The sequence below is a fragment of the Phaenicophaeus curvirostris genome, chromosome 5, assembly GCF_032191515.1.
Source record: "Phaenicophaeus curvirostris isolate KB17595 chromosome 5, BPBGC_Pcur_1.0, whole genome shotgun sequence".
NCBI lineage: Eukaryota > Metazoa > Chordata > Aves > Cuculiformes > Cuculidae > Phaenicophaeus > Phaenicophaeus curvirostris.
In genome coordinates, this window is record NC_091396.1 from 41861852 (window position 1) to 41878768 (window position 16917).

The 16917-nt window shown below is 41.9% G+C and overlaps 1 protein-coding gene across 1 annotated transcript; it reads right to left on the bottom strand.

The window, feature by feature from the left end:
• Positions 1–10316: 10316 nt before the first annotated feature.
• CFL2 (cofilin 2) lies at positions 10317–15326 on the bottom strand. Its single transcript, XM_069858434.1, has 4 exons — positions 15186–15326; positions 14154–14461; positions 13978–14054; positions 10317–13886 (listed from the first exon to the last, which is right to left on the bottom strand). Exons 1-4 carry the CDS (start codon positions 15186–15188, stop codon positions 13774–13776), a joined length of 501 nt encoding a protein of 166 aa, XP_069714535.1. The 5' UTR covers positions 15189–15326; the 3' UTR covers positions 10317–13773.
• Positions 15327–16917: the final 1591 nt, after the last annotated feature.

Sequence of the window (16917 nt, forward strand, 5' to 3'; positions counted from 1 at the left end):
TATAAAGGCCCGCATGGTAAGCCAACAGCATTTATAACTGCATTTTGTGCATTTAAAGAGTGAGCACTATTAGATTAAATTAACAACACATATTGAAAACAACCTTTTGATTAAAAGAATCATGGCTGCATTTCTTTGAAATACATCACATTTCAGTCTGGACTCTTATCTTTGTTGTCTAAAGCTACAAATCTGTGATGCATGCTCTGATGTACATGTAATGCTGGTAAAATATTAGTCTTCATCTACCAAATACCCAAAGTATTCCCTTGCTGCCATTACATCACTCCATACTGTTCTAATGATTCTAGGCACTAATGAACTTGAAATAAGCATTTCTAACTTCCACTGATCTAACTGGAGATACCTCTATCATGCCTTGATTACAACAATCTTGACAAAAAACCCCAACTTCATATATACTTAGCATATGTGTGTACCAGTTTAATTCCAAATATGTATCAGGTGACTAATTTTGCCTATTACTCTTGTTTTCTAAATAATCTGTATACTCATAATTTACTTCTCCGCTCAAAACACCACTAGATACAATTCACCTGGAATGCTGACAACTGAAGCTGGATAAGCAAAGTTTGTCTCACTAGGAAATGAATTAACAAAGTAAACCTCAGTGTCTCTAGAAGTGCTGGCCTTGGATATACAAAGATCTGTGATGTGCTGTATATGGAGCATGCTTGCCTACACCCTCAGGAATACCATGGCATGGCAGGACTCCCAGTCTCTGAAATGCTTGTAGTCAGCACTTCAGAATCTGAGGAATTTAGTTAATTCATATCTCTGATCTTCATGGGGGAAGGGTGGCCAGAACACTGTTAAAAGGAGTAAAGATAGGAAGCAAGAGCTGCAGTCAGGCACACACATGTCTGATGTAGCACAACTCCAAATTTCACCTTAAGTTAAACACTAAAATGCCTTTACATGTCTTGTGCAGTGCTATCAACAGCTGAGACTTGATGGACTGAATTTCACCATTGCTGAATATATGAATGGGAGCCAGTGTACTGAAGAATATGCAGTTTAAAGTATGTACATGACAAGAAGCTGACACAGGTTATTATCGGGCTTTCCAGATTTTCGCCTGAGATTTGTCAGCAGGGACACTCACAACTATGTCAGAATCATTCACTACCTACCACAGACCCAAACATTCAATGCTTCTTATCTATGTTAAATATATTGTGAATGTACATGTCTGTTGTGCAATAGACAGAGAATGTCCAACTCTTCCTGGAAGAGCTGCACTTACTGTACAAGATCTATGTAATACAATAGCCTGGCATTGCCTGGAAATGTACAGAGCGGTATGCAGGAGCACGGTGGCTGTCATGAACACAAAGTTTAGCTCCTCCAGAGACACCCAGCATACCATATACTGAACTACCAAGGCTGAGCCAATTCTCAGAAACATCTGAAACATTTCAGGCATCGTGCCTTCCTAAACAAGAAAAAAAACCCAAAAAAAAACCCCAAACCCCACCACCTTTCAAAATAAGTGAGAAGTGTAGAGTCTATTCTAAATTCACTGGCTGGTGAGGCAGGTAGAAGCATCAGTGGAAAAGAGAAGGAGCATTCAAACCAGCTTCTGCAGGAATCCCCTTCTCATCCCACAAGTGTCATTAGATTGCCCTCACTAAATTGTCGAACAGCACCCTCAGATGGCCCTGCTTCATATATCTCTTCACCACAGCCTTTTTTTCTTTTCTTTTTAAGATCAGGGAAAGGAAATAAATCCTTACTGCAACGTTAGAATCATAGAATCACCAGGTTGGAGAAGACCCATCAGATCATCGAGTCCAACCATTCCTATCAACATGAGCTTCATGGGAGGGACAGAAGTCGCTGCTGGGTTTTTTGCCGTACTTGAAGCCGTTACTGGGATCCTGAAACAGAAAGGGCAGCAGAGAGGTTGTCTGTTTCTAGTGCCATGACTGCAGAGAAAATCTTGAGGAGGTGAATTAAGCATAATACAAAGTTTCAGGAAAGAAAGCAGGTTGAAACTCTTAAATTATATTATATTATAGTATGGCATAGTATGGTATGGTATGGTATGGTATAGTATAGTATAGTATAGTATAGTATAGTATAGTATAGTATAGTATAGTATAGTATAGTATAGTATATTAGTACATCTGATTAAACAAAAGGCTACTTCTTGCCTTTTTTTTTATTTTCTGAATATGTAAAGTTTGTCATATGGGCTGTAATCCTTGTGGCAGCTTTCTACACATTTTATAATACTGAGATTTTCTTGACTTGACTATGAAGTCCTAACCAGTAAGCCATGCAATTAACCTTCAGGAATTTTGTTTATATACAGTGTTTTTCACACTATTCCTACAGCTTCAGTTTTGAATGTACCATAAATTCCTGCATCTTCCCCACACTGGTAAGTACTTATCACTTTTATGGGGGTTAACATCTGAAACCAGATGCTTTAATGATTGCAAAAAAGGACAGTTTAGACTTCTGGCACTGTGAAAAACATAAAATAACCCAATCTGGTGATTCCCCATCTAAGTGGTGGAGTCTCTGCAAAGGGAGGCTCTGCTAAGGGATCTGAACAGGCTGGACCGCTGGGCAGAGTCCAATGGCATGAGGTTTAACAAGGCCAAATGCCGGGTCCTGCACTTGGGGCACAACAACCCTATGCAGTGCTACAGACTGGGAGAAGTCTGTCTAGAAAGCTGCCTGGAGGAGAGGGACCTGGGTGTGTTGGTTGACAGCCGACTGAATATGAGCCAGCAGTGTGCCCAGGTGGCCAAGAAGGCCAATGGCATCTTGGCATGTATCAGAAACGGCGTGACCAGCAGGTCCAGGGAGGTTATCCTCCCTCTGTACTCGGCACTGGTGAGACCGCTCCTCGAATCCTGTGTTCAGTTCTGGGCCCCTCACCACAAGAAGGATGTTGAGGCTCTGGAGCGAGTCCAGAGAAGAGCAACAAAGCTGGTGAAAGGGCTGGAGAACAGGCCTTATGAGGAGCGGCTGAGAGAGCTGGGGTTGTTTAGCCTGGAGAAGAGGAGGCTGAGGGGTGACCTCATTGCTCTCTACAACTACCTGAAAGGAGGTTGTAGAGAGGAGGGTGCTGGCCTCTTCTCCCAAGTGACAGGGGACAGGACAAGAGGGAATGGCCTCAAGCTCCGCCAGGGGAGGTTTAGGCTAGACGTTAGGAAAAAATTCTTTACAGAAAGGGTCATTGGGCACTGGAACAGGCTGCCCAGGGAGGTGGTTGAGTCACCTTCCCTGGAGGTGTTTAAGGCACGGGTGGACGAGGTGCTGAGGGATATGGTTTAGTGTTTGGTAGGAACGGTTGGACTCGGTGATCCGGTGGGTCTCTTCCAACCTGGTTATTCTGTGATTCTGTGATTCTGAGTCTAGATTTCAGAGTAAAACTCCGTCAGTGGAACAGAACTGTTCAAACATCTTGAGGGATTATTTCAAATTCTTTGCCACTTTGGTAAACTGTAGCCAAGTTTACTTTTTGAAGAATTTATTCATAATTGTAAGGCTACATATTTTTAACAAGAGAAACCAGTAAAGAGTTCAAAAGTGGTTTGGGGATTTTTCTTGTTTGCTCTATGTTTATGATAAAGACTATAGCACACTGCTAATACATGGGAACAGGACCAGAGGAGAACTGGAGCTAGCAAGGAGTGAACAGGATGGTGATGAGAGGAGCTAAAACTGAGGTAACTGAGATAAATGGGAAGACTGAATGAAGCAGGTGAGAAATTTCTGCATGTAGCCTGGAGGGAAAAAATGTCTTGGAGGAGAAGGGACACAATAAGCAAGTAAAAAGGAGGGGAAAGGCTCAATTTTGTAGTTTTCCACTTTAAGGAGACAAAGACACAGCAGGACACTTATACCTGCTCAAATGGAATAAAATGTTACTGTCTCTGAAAATGAAAAATTCTGAGACCTTTTTTTATGCCTTTCACATACAGCAGGACCTGTAACTTCACTGCCATTAAATGCATTTAACATCAGTAATAACAGGTACTATGTCACGACAACATCCTTTCTGTGCACTCTTTCACACTGTGCCCAACAGATGGAAAAGCAAGCCTGATGACATTATAGCAATTCCCCAGAATAGATTAAGTGAACTCGTTGCTTCTATAACCTTCACTTTAATTTTCATCCCTTAAGGGGGTGACATTGAAGAGCTACATTTCCACTAGGTATGAATCATCTTTTAAAAAACATAACATATGAAAACATCAAAACACTCATCGCAGGTATGAATATTCTATTCTATATTTATCTGGAGAGCTCCAAGTCTAAAACAATGGGCAATGATAGACTATAATCATAAAGTAGCTAGGATAGTCATCTCTCTCAAATGCTGGTGCAATGTTGATGAGATGGTCTATGATTATTTCAGGATTAAGCACTACAATAATAATCTCATTCCCACTGAGTGCTCCTAAATACTCTCAGCAAACCCATTTCTTCCTTTTCCATAACTGTGAATCTATTCCCATAGAAAGAAACAGCTCCATAACACTGGGTCAAGCAAACAGTTTACTCTTGCCCATAGTAACTATGTATTTTATATACATAATGCCTCCTTCCTTTGGTAACAATATAATCCATTCCAAACTAGACTGAAATATGATGCAGAATGGTTAAAGTGAGAACACCAAAACCAGGTAACTAGCAAACCAGAAAGATAAGAACGAGGAGCAGCTGAGGGAATTGGGGTTGTTTAGCCTTGAGAAGAGGAGGCTGAGGGGTGACCTCGTTGCTCTGTACAACTACCTGAAAGGAGGTTGTAGAGAGGAGGGTGCCGGCTTCTTCTCCCAAGTGACGGTGGACAGGACAAGAGGGAATGGTCTCAAGCTGGCCAGGGGAGATTCAGACTAGATATCAGAAAGAAATTTGTCACAGAAAGGGTCATCGGGCTGCCCAGGGAGGTGGTTGAGTCAGCATCCCTGGAGGTGTTTAAAAAAATGGATTGATGAGGTGGGCAGGGACATGCTTTGGTGGCAGATAGGAATGGTTGGACTTGATGATCCAAGAGGTCTTTTCCAACCTGGTAATTCTATGATTCTATGATTCATGGGCAATGTGCAACATAAAAAGCTTGTTAGCAGAGAAAACATGGACAGTGAGATCGTGGGTACCCTCAGCAAGTTTGCTGACTACACCAAGCCGTGTGGTGCAGTCAACACACTGGAGGGAAGGGATGCCATCCAGAGGGACTGACAGGCTTGAGAAGGTGTGTCCATGCAAACCTCCTGAAGCTCAACAAGGCCAAGTGCAAGAGGCTGCACCTGGGTCAGGGCAATCCCAACCACACTTCTAGGCTGGGCAGAGAACAAACAAGTTAAGAGTCACCCTGAGAAGAAAGACTTAGGGGTGTTGGTTGATGAGAAGCTAAACGTGTTCCAGCAATGTGCTTTTGCAGCCCAGAAAGGCAATATCTTGGGCTGCACTAAAACAAGCTTAGCCAGCAGGCAGAGGAAGGTGATTCTCCCCCTCAACTCCATTCTTGTGATAACCCACCTGGAGTATTGCATCCAGCTCTGGAGCTCTCCACATAAGAAAAATGTGGACCTATTGGAGCGAGGAGGGCCATGAAGGTGATCAGAGGGCTGGAGCAATTCTGTGAAGACAGGCTTAGAGAGCTGGGTTTATTCAGCCTGGAGAAAAGGCGGCTCCAAGGACACCTTATAGCAGCCTTCCAGTAACTGAACAAGGCCTATAGGAAAGCTGGAGAGGGACTTTTTACAAAAGCATGTATTAATTAGACAAAGGATAATGGCCTTAAACTAAAAGAGGGGCGATATAAGGAAGAGATTCTACACTATGAGGGTGATGAGGTGCTGGAACAGGTTGTCCAGAGAAGTTGTGGATGCCCTATCCCTGGAGGTGTTCAAGGCCAGACTGGATGAAGCTTTGAGCAACCTGTTCTAGTGAGAGGAGCCCATGTAAGGGGGGGGTGGACTAGATGACCTTTAAGGTCCCTTCCAACCCAAACCATTATATGATTCTGTGAAAAAAAAAAGCCTCATACCTCACTATTTTTTTCACACAAATCTGCCCACTGGTAATAAAGTTTTCATCTCATGGCTCAAGAACATGTGCATGTTCATATTAATACTGTTAAAGGTGACTTAGAAAAATCCCATCTTCTTGTCCATTAACCACACGAATGTAATCCAAAGACTTTCAAGAAGAAACTGAGAGGATCTGCATTTGCACACAACGTAAGATGCTGAAAGACTGATTATTGACTTACTGACACCATGTTTAAAAAAAAAGAGGCAAAACAAGGAAATTCCAGTTTCCTTAAATATCTAGACAAATAATATTTAAAGCACAAACATGTAAATACGTTATTCCATTGCCTGGATATTCATTAGTAAACCTTTGAAAAAATCTTATCCTCACTATTTTCCAAAGGAAACAGCTGTTAAATTAAAGTAAGATTCTGAGTTATTTGTGTTAGATATATTTTTATGTATCATTATTACTTTGTGCACTGGATAACTGAAGATAAACACAGATCCATGCGCTTCTTGAATCTGGTGTGCACAAACCTGTTACTGGAATTCTCTCAACTTTGTATTTTGTTATTAAAGCAACTGCAGTCCTGGTGTTCCTGAAGATGCTTTGAGCTATCAGTCACTCTGACTTCTGAAGTAGGGTAGCACAGCAACGTACAATTCCTGGAAGAGAAATTCTAGAGTAGGCATAACCTCATGATGTTACAGAGATGTTGTGGGGACAGAGCTGAGTGCCAGATAATCAGGCTTTCACCACAATTTCTAGAGTCTATCAAGACACATCCACAACTCAAGTTTGGCAAGATCAAGTTTTGTACCTGGTACAACAGCCACAACACCTGAAAACAATTATGATGCCTACATGTAATTCTGGTGCTGTATCTTGGCCTTAACACTGCACAGCACTATGAGAAGCTTTCTTTTCTCCCTTCAGGAAAAAATAAAATTAATAGCTGAGACGGTTGACTCTATCACCATAAGAAGAAGCTATAATTGCAGTCTGCCCATTATAATCAGAATTAAAAAGGAGGTGAAATGCTTTAGACATTGATACATCAGTAACCTCAACACATCCCAGGATAGGAGATTTATCCAGTTATGCAAGAAAGCAAAGCAAACTGCTCTGCTGTGAGTGGTCCAGCACTTCTTCAACCCTTCCATTAAGATCTATGGCAGGTGTTCAGTAAGGAACTCAGTGGGAGACCACTTGGCTTTTAAAAGAGTTGTCATCCTTCTTGCAAAACTGAGACCAGGCTTTAGAAATAAAACTGATTTAAATTATTGCTAATTTTGATAGCTTTTAAATGCTTATGCTCTGTTATAAGCATTATATTGGCAATGCTGAACTCCAGGTGATTAAACTGTTATAGAGTTGAAGTGATTGAATTAAAATAACAATGAGACCAAAGCAACTACCAGAATTATCGAAAGGTTATATATCTAAACAAAGTTTGTCCTGAAGGTACTTCCAACCTTTGCACCTGTCAAAATAAATATATAAAACTAACTAGAATCAAAGCCAGGTGTTTTTGTTGAAACAGGTAAAAAGACTTTTTTTTAAGTGTTTATCACTGTGGTCCTGATAGGTGTTCACTCAGCCTTACCTGTGAACGAGGCATTCAGCCAGCTTGATAAGTCTTTAACTGAGAAAAATTATGACATTCTTCTCTGTTTCCACACATTTTCTGTGTTGGGCTGTTGCACACAAACCTGAATGGGCTGACGCTGTCATCAGAATAACATAGCAGTCAGAGATGTCACGCAGAGCAAATCACGTCCAGTGGCCACATAGGCCAATGCCACACATTTGTTTCGTATGGGCATTCTACAACATGCCTTTCTGCTATAGTCACACAGAATAAATATTGTTCAGGAATTCTGGTTGCTTGGAAGGAGAGTTCTGGGAACTGATTTTGAAGTGTGGATGCAGAGAAATAATGCAGCACTACAAAGGGAATTCACCAATGCAGAAGAACTAAAAACTTTAGGTGACAGATTCTGCATCAATAGAGTCAGCGAAGAGCTAAAATTATTCTACTGCTTCTTAAAAGAATTTATGCAGGCAATGAATTCTGTGGACTGGGAAGTGCTTCATCTCTAAGTCATGCTTAAATAACAGGGCTAAGACTCTAAAGTATGACCATAAATTATTTTTGTCACTTGCAGTCACCTAATTAAGAACGACACCAGTTCATCCTCACTCCCTTTATAATAACTTAATTATTGTATTTGGTTCAATCAAAAAATGCGTATTTTTAAAGGGATGTTTAAATGTAGCTTAGGTGCACCACCTACAAGGTATGACTGATCACAAGCCCCTTTATAGCATGGCTCAGTTTTTATAGGAGTAAAACAAAATTTCACCAACACAGAGCTGTTACCTTCCCATTTCATTGCTTAAAAGCATTGGGAGAGCTGAGACTGTGGAATCCATACATTCAGGCAGAGCAAAAGATAACATAAGCTCAGTCTTTACAGTTGCAAGCTCATGCTGAAATTAAAAGGAAACAAATCCTGTCCTGTAACCCTTTCTCCCTGCTTCAGATGTACAGGTCTATATGAAAAACGGCTTCTTCTAAACCTTCCTCTGCTTCTCTGCACCTTGCTTGCTACAGGCACATTCAATTTGCTGTTGAAACAGCTAAAATGGAAGAAAAGCTTAGCTCTCACATTAGCCTTAATAGAAGGTCACAGATGAAAGCAGTGCTGCCACTAAGAGGAAGCAGACACAAATAAAGCTCTCTAAACCGGTTCTCAAAATCGCATCTCTTTTTCTCAAGCCAATGTATACCCTGCAGCTGTGCTCACCAGAGAGCACCTGATGCTTTTAACTCTCTGCATAACAGAAAAGCTTTTGAGGGGCATAATATTACAGCGTTTAGTTTTTCTAAATCAAATCCCTACAATCACAAATAAGAGAGGAAAAACAGACTCTAAAAGGTACAAGTGGAGATTGTCCGTAAAGCTGTACAGAAGATGGTGGGCAGATGGTAGGGATTTGCAGTGACACAGCTGTTTTTAAAAATAAAGAGGTGGAAGAGGAGAAGGCATGATTACAGCCACACACACATTCCTAAGCCTGCTCACACAAGAATAAAAATTAAGCTAACAGCAGGAAATTGAAGTTGGTGTGTTTCATTTTATCATCTGAATGGACATTTAGAAACTTTTAAAAATAATCAGCAGCACCTTCAAGTTTCTTTCCCAATCATCGGTTTTCAAGTAACTACAACGTAAAGCTGACAGAAATATTAACCTATAGGAACATACAAAAAAGACAATGTCAAAACTAATTCCAGTGCCTCTAAATAGCACATCTTTGTTGTAAGCCTTACCATATAAAAAAGATAGTTCTATTTTATCATCAAATCAAAAACATAAATCCTGTTTGAATTTCCTATGAAATACTTTAATATTTTATTTTTATAATTTTTTTCCTCTGGTATTATTAGTAGCTGGCAGAGATAAGCAATGTAAGTAATAGTGAGACGTATGGGGGTTACAGTAGATTTAACAGCATGGCAGGGGGGAGGCAGGGAAATACCCAAATTCAATAGGTTACCAAGTGCTGGATATTAATATATAGAACATTTTTTAACTAAGTAGTAATTTGTCTAAAAAGACTTTATTTCATAAAGAGATCTTTCTCTGCTTTTCATTGCGTATTCTCATGTACATCCCCTACTGCCACAAAGAAATCACATCAGGTAAACACTAAAAAGGTTGTTAATTTACACTGTAAAAGCCTGTCTTCTCCAGAGAATCCAATGAAGCTGTTTCTTGACAGCCTTGTTCACAAAATTAACTCTCCACCAGCTAAGCTATTCCTAGACCCAAGAAATTTTGCATTAACAGGAGAGCTATCACTGATACCAAAAGGATAATCTTTTGATCATTCTTCATGGAGTCACCTTTTTTAGACAATATCAGCTAACTTTCTTCTGAGTATTAGAAACGACACTTTTTGTGACTTCTTTTTTAAAACAAAAAAAGTCTAGTTTTCTGAACATAAGAGCTGGGACTCAACCCAAGAGAAAGGTTATCCTGCACCCACCTATTTAAAACTTCTTTATGACCACCCCCAAAGCCAACAGTGCTGGGTTTTGCTACACCTGGGTATTGAACGTAATGGGCTGTAGCTGAAACCCATTACAAAAAAGCACATATTCCATGCATTTACTCCGTGAGCTCTCCTTTCACAGTATTTGGGCTTCTCCCAATCTAAACCCAACAGCAGTATGATTAGTGTAGGTGCTGCCTAGCACACAAACATACTCGACATCTGAAGACATTTAAATTAATTTTATTTATACCAGGTTTTCAAAATCAGAAATATTTAAAAGAAATTCAATACTTATAGTTGCTACATTGATGGTCTTTCATCCACCATTAGTGCCATGTTTTCACTCTATAATCATTAACTCGTCACCACAAACCAAGGGGAACTTACAGAAGTTTATAAAAAATAGGCAGACATTTAAATTTGATTTCTACTGGAATTGGCATAAGAGAGTAAAGTTTATTATCAAATTGTGGCAACTGCTGTATCTGATTACTCATTCCGAGGGAACAGTACAGCAGACGACTTTTCCACTTTGAGAAACACTTTCGGTTTTAACTGAACATACTTAAAATCCATTTAATAATCTGACTAGGAGTGATTCTTACACTCAAGTCCATACAAATTTAAGGTTTGCATTTCTAAAATCGCCACAAGCATAAACCTCACCTACTCACCCTAGTCTTGGAGAGATTTCCCATTTTGGAGAAATCAAACCCGTATGTCTATACCTCTTCCAGGATTTACCAAATCAAACAGAACAATGGTTGGTTTTGAAATATATTTGTAGAAGAAAAATGCCATTTCTGCACAAGCTATTCTCATGAAAATTTTATTTCACATTTCTTCATCAATAAAATAACTGAAGCCAATATATCCCAAAGTCACATCTACACGCAGATACACAGAAGATATTTAACTTGAGAGGATTTTCCTCCACTTCTCGATCACAATGAGGCCCTCACCATTTTGCATAATGACAGAAAACAACAGCTGACAAACCATTTTGGAACAGATGCCAGCTGTCTCTCGTTTGTTTTATAATTCAAACAGTAACAGTTCTGTAGCACTTTATTGGGGTTTGTTTTTTTTTTTTTAAGCAAGCCATCTGAATTGGACCTCGCATCAGTCAGTCAGTCATTTCAAGAACAAACTGAAGGCAGGCTGATCCTTTCGGATCCAACACTTGTTTTGGTAGGAATCTTACATAAATACAGTTTGTGCTTCAATTTTATATCTACTTGGACTGAGTGAATATACACCTAAGCTAGTTAAAAAAAAAAAAAAAAAGTAACCTTTAATATTCAACTTAGAAGCCACAGACATTTTTCCAGACTGTTTGCAGCAGAGACAAACAATAAATTTCAACACATTACTGCTTAAAAAAGTTTACTGTCTAAAATGAAATTCAAATGGTTTGTTAAAATTTAACATTTTCAGTTTTGGCTTTCTCTAAAGAAACCATTTATACCTTGTGAAAATCAGTTAGAAGATCGTTTCACTATACTGTACTGAACTCAAGTCAAACAAAGCACGAAGTAGATCTTTACTTTAAACTGGGCTTCACACACAATGTGAAAAATCGGAAATAAAGAGACTATTCTGAGGAATAAAAAGATTTTTTTTTTTAATCTAGACAACATGCATACCATCGGTTACTTCTCAACCTTAAAAAGGTACCTGAAAGGAGTTTTGTAGAACAAAACCAAGACTCAATGATACACTTAGTAAGTCAGTGGTCATCATGCCTTTTTAGTTAAATTCTAGTAAAGTTTAGCCTACATAGAACAGCTAACACAATGAGGTGTGCAAATAATAGGGACAGCCAGAAGCCTGAAACTAAGTCTTAAAGTTCTACAGGACAAGAGAGCCTGAACACAGTACCACTAGGTTATTTAAACTATTAAAAAGAAAAGAAGAAAAAATATTTTAACGATTATCAGCTTCCTTGTTGAAAACAGGCTATGGACTGAACATAAAGGGCCCATGTTTAAAAGCTCCACAGTTCTACTCTATCAACTTTTTAAAACAAGGTAATGATTAAGAGCATTCCTTCTAGCAGCATGTACAGTTCAGCTGCAAGTGGCTGTCTAACAGTGCTCCTTTATGCATACCAGGAGAATCAAGTCCAGTTTTGCCATTTGTGGATAACGATGACAAGATACAAAAGCATGTGTTTGCCATAAATAGCTCTGGCTAAGGGAGGATTGCTCACACAGAGCAGATCAAATTCTCTATAAGGAGAGCACTATTTGGCTTCCAGCCAAAACACGTCCCCAATGCAAGCCTCGGTAGTGGCAAACACTTTCCAGTTCTATTTACATAGAAGCTAACAAGTAGAATGGTTCACTTAGGCTACATCTTGTACCAAGTCTATCTTAGGTGCAATGCTCCAGAAACAAAAATTATTTACCGGACTCATATTAGCATATCATATAAACTATCATCAAATATTACCTTACAGAAAAAGGCAGCAAGCTGTAAGATTTCGTGCAAGGTTTTACTCTGACATGTAGAACTTTAAGAACATTCAGGTATGAAACACACTTTGTAGTTACTTACTTCATGTTTTTACATTTCTGACACAAGTGTTTCATGGAACTAATGGTCTCTAGTAGTGGTAGCGTCTTCAATAGTAAACTAGGATCAGGTCCTTTATCGAATGATCAGAACAGAGCCACGAAGTATTGTAAAGCAGTGTCTAAATCACAATTAGGAATGAAAAGCTTGCATTATTCAAGATGAGATCAATGACTGTTTATCTTTACAATACTTTGCACAGAAGTTATTTGAAATATGCTTAAGTTAAACATACTTTAAAACTATATTTTCCAATGAAAACAAGGCAACGTTCTGTAATAAGCCACAAGTTTTATTGCAACGTGGCCAGTTTTTGATCTCAAAAAACAATGTTCCATTTAAGGCTCTTTTTAATACAGAAATTGCCACCATGACTGATGTTTTACAAAACTTTAGTGTTTCAAGACTCACATGGTAAACAGATAACTTCTACTCCTGTTCAGTAGTGTACATTCAACGGAAAACAAAAGGCATCGTAACAGCTACTTCATTTATAAAGATATGCATGTAACAGGAATGAAACTGAGGTACTACAATAATTTGATGACACAGTTACAGCAACTTAATTGGCATTCCTTTGGGGGGGCGGGTCAAACATGTTACAAAAAAGTGCTTTAAATGCATAGTGTTGTGTGCTGCCATGTCACAAAAATAGGCTTGTCAAGGCAGGTGAGGTGTATGAATGCACAAGAGCCTCATGGAACTGCAATCAAGTGCAACTGTAAGTAATACTGAATAGAGTCTGCCATCCGACCAGTGGACAATACTTTCAAGGCATTCAATTAGCTTACCCTTTGCTGTCTGCTAGACTATTCACATTAACTATCACATTCATTGTACATGTTGCAAGGAATGCCCACAACGTCAGTTTTGGCTAAAAGTATGACGTGAAAGCATTCCTTGGATCCTACATAAAACTATCAGGATTAAACAGTCTAATGGCAATCACTGGTAGACTGCTTAACAATGACATCTCCTTCAGGGGCATTAGGGAAGGGACTTATTTTTTGAGGAGGGAAGGGGACAGGGAGACTAATACTATTCCAATTGAACGAGCTGCAGAAATGGAAGCTCCTTAGATCCAGATGGCACTTGTCTGTCTTTTTATAAGGGTTTTCCTTCAAGTGAAACTACCACGTTGCCTCCCAATTTCTCTCCAAGTGTTGAACGGTCCTTAATATCATCCAAACCATTTACTTGCCACTCATGCTTAATACCTGAAAGACAGATGGACAACAATGTACTTGTGAGAACCTCAACATCTAAACAGCCTTATAATTAAGGGACGAAACACTTCTAGGTCTGTACCTGTAAATTTCTTTTTAATGGCATCTTTAGAGCTTGCGTAGATCATCTTGCTTTTTAAAGGTGCACTTTCAGGAGCCCTTTAAAGGAAAGAAGAAAACCATAACAAGACAGTTACTCAGTCACGCAGTGTCAACTCAGAATGTTCAATTTCAACAGCAAGCTCTGTTTTTACACACCAGAATATAAATACCAGGTCTTCTTTCTTAGATTCCTTTGTCTCATATGTGGCATCATACAAAGCATACCGGCAATCATTCAACGGTAGCAACTTCACAAAAGCTGTATAGGGGTCTTCCACAGTATCTCCAATGTCACCAACCAGTATCTGCTTTGTCTCTTCTACAATTATTTGTTTTTTGTCATCACTTAAGCAGAACAGAACAGCTTTCTTTCTTTTTTTAATCTCTTCCGGGGTTGAAGATTTCCTTACTTTCATGTCATTGAAAACCTTTATGACTTCATCATTTACTGTTACTCCAGAAGCCTGTAAAATGAGACCAGAAGAGTAATTTGAACAGCAAAAATTAATGCTCGCTAGAAAAGCCAATAGGCCACAGTGCTAGATAAAAGAAGTCTTCCTGCCCCCGTAAGAATAAAAGTACTATAGTCATCCTGAATGCAACTACGAATTTAGCGATCTTTGCAAGACCGTGACGGAAGACATAAAGGAGCAGTAAATTCTGTGCTCCCTTGTCGCAGACCTCAGCATCTTCAGCTCCGACCCCGGGTAGCAGTTTTTACACGACCGTGCACACAACCGCCCTACTCCAGCACTTTTCCATCCCCTTATCACGCCTTTAGCGCGTTGGGGAGGAGGAGAGGAGGGGAGGCCGGCGGGAGAGGAGGCTGAGGGGCTGGGGAGGGCGCCGGGGGCTTGTTCTTTTATTATTTTTTTGAGAAGGGCTGCGGCAGCGGCTCGGCCGCGGCTCGGCGGGCGGCACAAGCGCTTTGCGCATCGCGCCAACCCCGCGCCCCGAGATTCCCCCCCGACCCCCGACCGCCCTTCCCTCCAGCACCAACCGGGCCCCGCTCGGCGCAGCCCACCCCGGGACCCCCTCGCCCCGCGGCCGCCCCCGCCGCCCCTTCCCCCCGCACCGACTAAAATTAGACTAAAATGGCCGCCAGAGGCCGCGCCGGGCCCGCCCGGCCCCGCGCCCCGCGCCCGGCCCGGCCCCCCGACACCCCCCACCCCCCACCCCCGCCCTCACCATGGCGCCGGGTCCCGGGGCGGCGGCGGCGGCGGCTGCGGAGCGGCGGCTGCACGCGGGGAGCGCGGCGGGGCGGCGGGCGGGGACGCGGGGCGGGACGGTCACGTGCGCCGCGCCGCCACCACGTGCCGCGCGCGCCGCTCCCCCCCCCCCCCGCCTTCCGCCACCCCCCGCCCCGCTCCCGCCCCGCGCGCGCTGCGCTGCGGCGGCGGCGGCGGCGGGCGGTGTCCGCGGCTCCACCCGCGGCCCCCCCCGCAGCTCCCCCCGCCGCCTCCGACCGCCCGTCACGGTTCTAGCATCGCCCCGTCATCCCCCGGCCCCCTCCCCCAGATCCTCGGTCTCTCTTAAGGAGCGGCCCGGGCGGTGGGACGCGACGCGCGAGGCGGAAGGATAAAAGATACTTGCAGGAAATCGTGAGAAACACTCATTCACTGGTAAAATATTAAAAAGGACAAAGTCTTCGAAGCAAAGGCAATAATGTTTTGATTTTACAATTCAGCGCTGAATTGGATGCCCTTCTAAAAAAAAAGGTACAACATCTTACAAAAGCAGCGGGCATATATGCTACTTTTAGACAAAGAACCATATAAATCCTCAAAGAACACTCATTATTTTTTGGATTATCCGTCCATGTCTGGAGACCTCCTTCAGGTTATCTCTTGACCTAAGACAACTACATCTTGCTAGACAACTGAGCATATCAATAAATTCTTGCAGCTCTAAAAGAGTGTTTATTCTTTCAGGTTATTCATGTCTGGAGACTGTCTGCATATTGTCTCTTAATACAAGACAGATTTATATGAAGACAGATTTATATGACAACATAATTAAACATACAAACCAGCTGCAGCAAAACTTATCAATTAATTCTCACAAAAATGAAGCCGGATAGAGCGCCGGAGAGCATTTTACTCTGAGCTGGGCAGGCGCGAGGCACCAGACACAGAGTGTTCTGCCTCCAGCCCCTCTGAGCGGAGGAGAGGGTTGTCTGGGCTGAGTAGCCTCAAAGCTGCGTGTCCCAAAGCCGAGAGCTCCTCACCGACCCAGATCTCAGCAGGCTGGATGTGTCAACTCGCAGCCTCTGTTGTGGCCGATCAGCTCCCTCTCCTCAAAAACCTCTGATAGCTCCTTGGTGAAACCAGCAGACCAATGTTACCCAACACGTGTGTCATGTATTTACCTACCTCAGCCTATCAGTCTGGAAATCACTAACCTGGAGCTACATTACCACTCTAGCTCCTTACATTCGGCTCCCAATACCACTCAGCTGAAAGCAGCAAATCTATTAGACTCAATTTTTTTTTCCAGTTGATGGGCCGATGGCCGCCTTTTCACTCTTCCTGCCTGTTCAGTGCTAGGAGTGTGGGACCTAGAGAGTAGTTGTGTGCATGTGCGGTGTGTCCTCCAGTGCCACTGACTACAGTCACGCTGTTGGCTCAGCAGGGTTTTTCTAATGCTCGTTCCATACCATGGAACTGCTGTGTGAGTGCCCCAACCTCATGCCCTTGCAGCGCGCTCTCAGCTGCCCGCGCAGGGCCGCTGCACTGCACATCCCAGGCTCACAAAAAAACTCAAAAAAAAAAAACAGGTGGAGAAAGAGTTACAACCTCTGGAGTTGTATGGCATCTCCAGGTAATGCTCCAGGGATGACAACTCCAAAACCCCGTGTGACTCACCCTCCGTCTTTACTACCATGGAAACTGCATAATCAATCAGAAGCGCTTGTTATTCC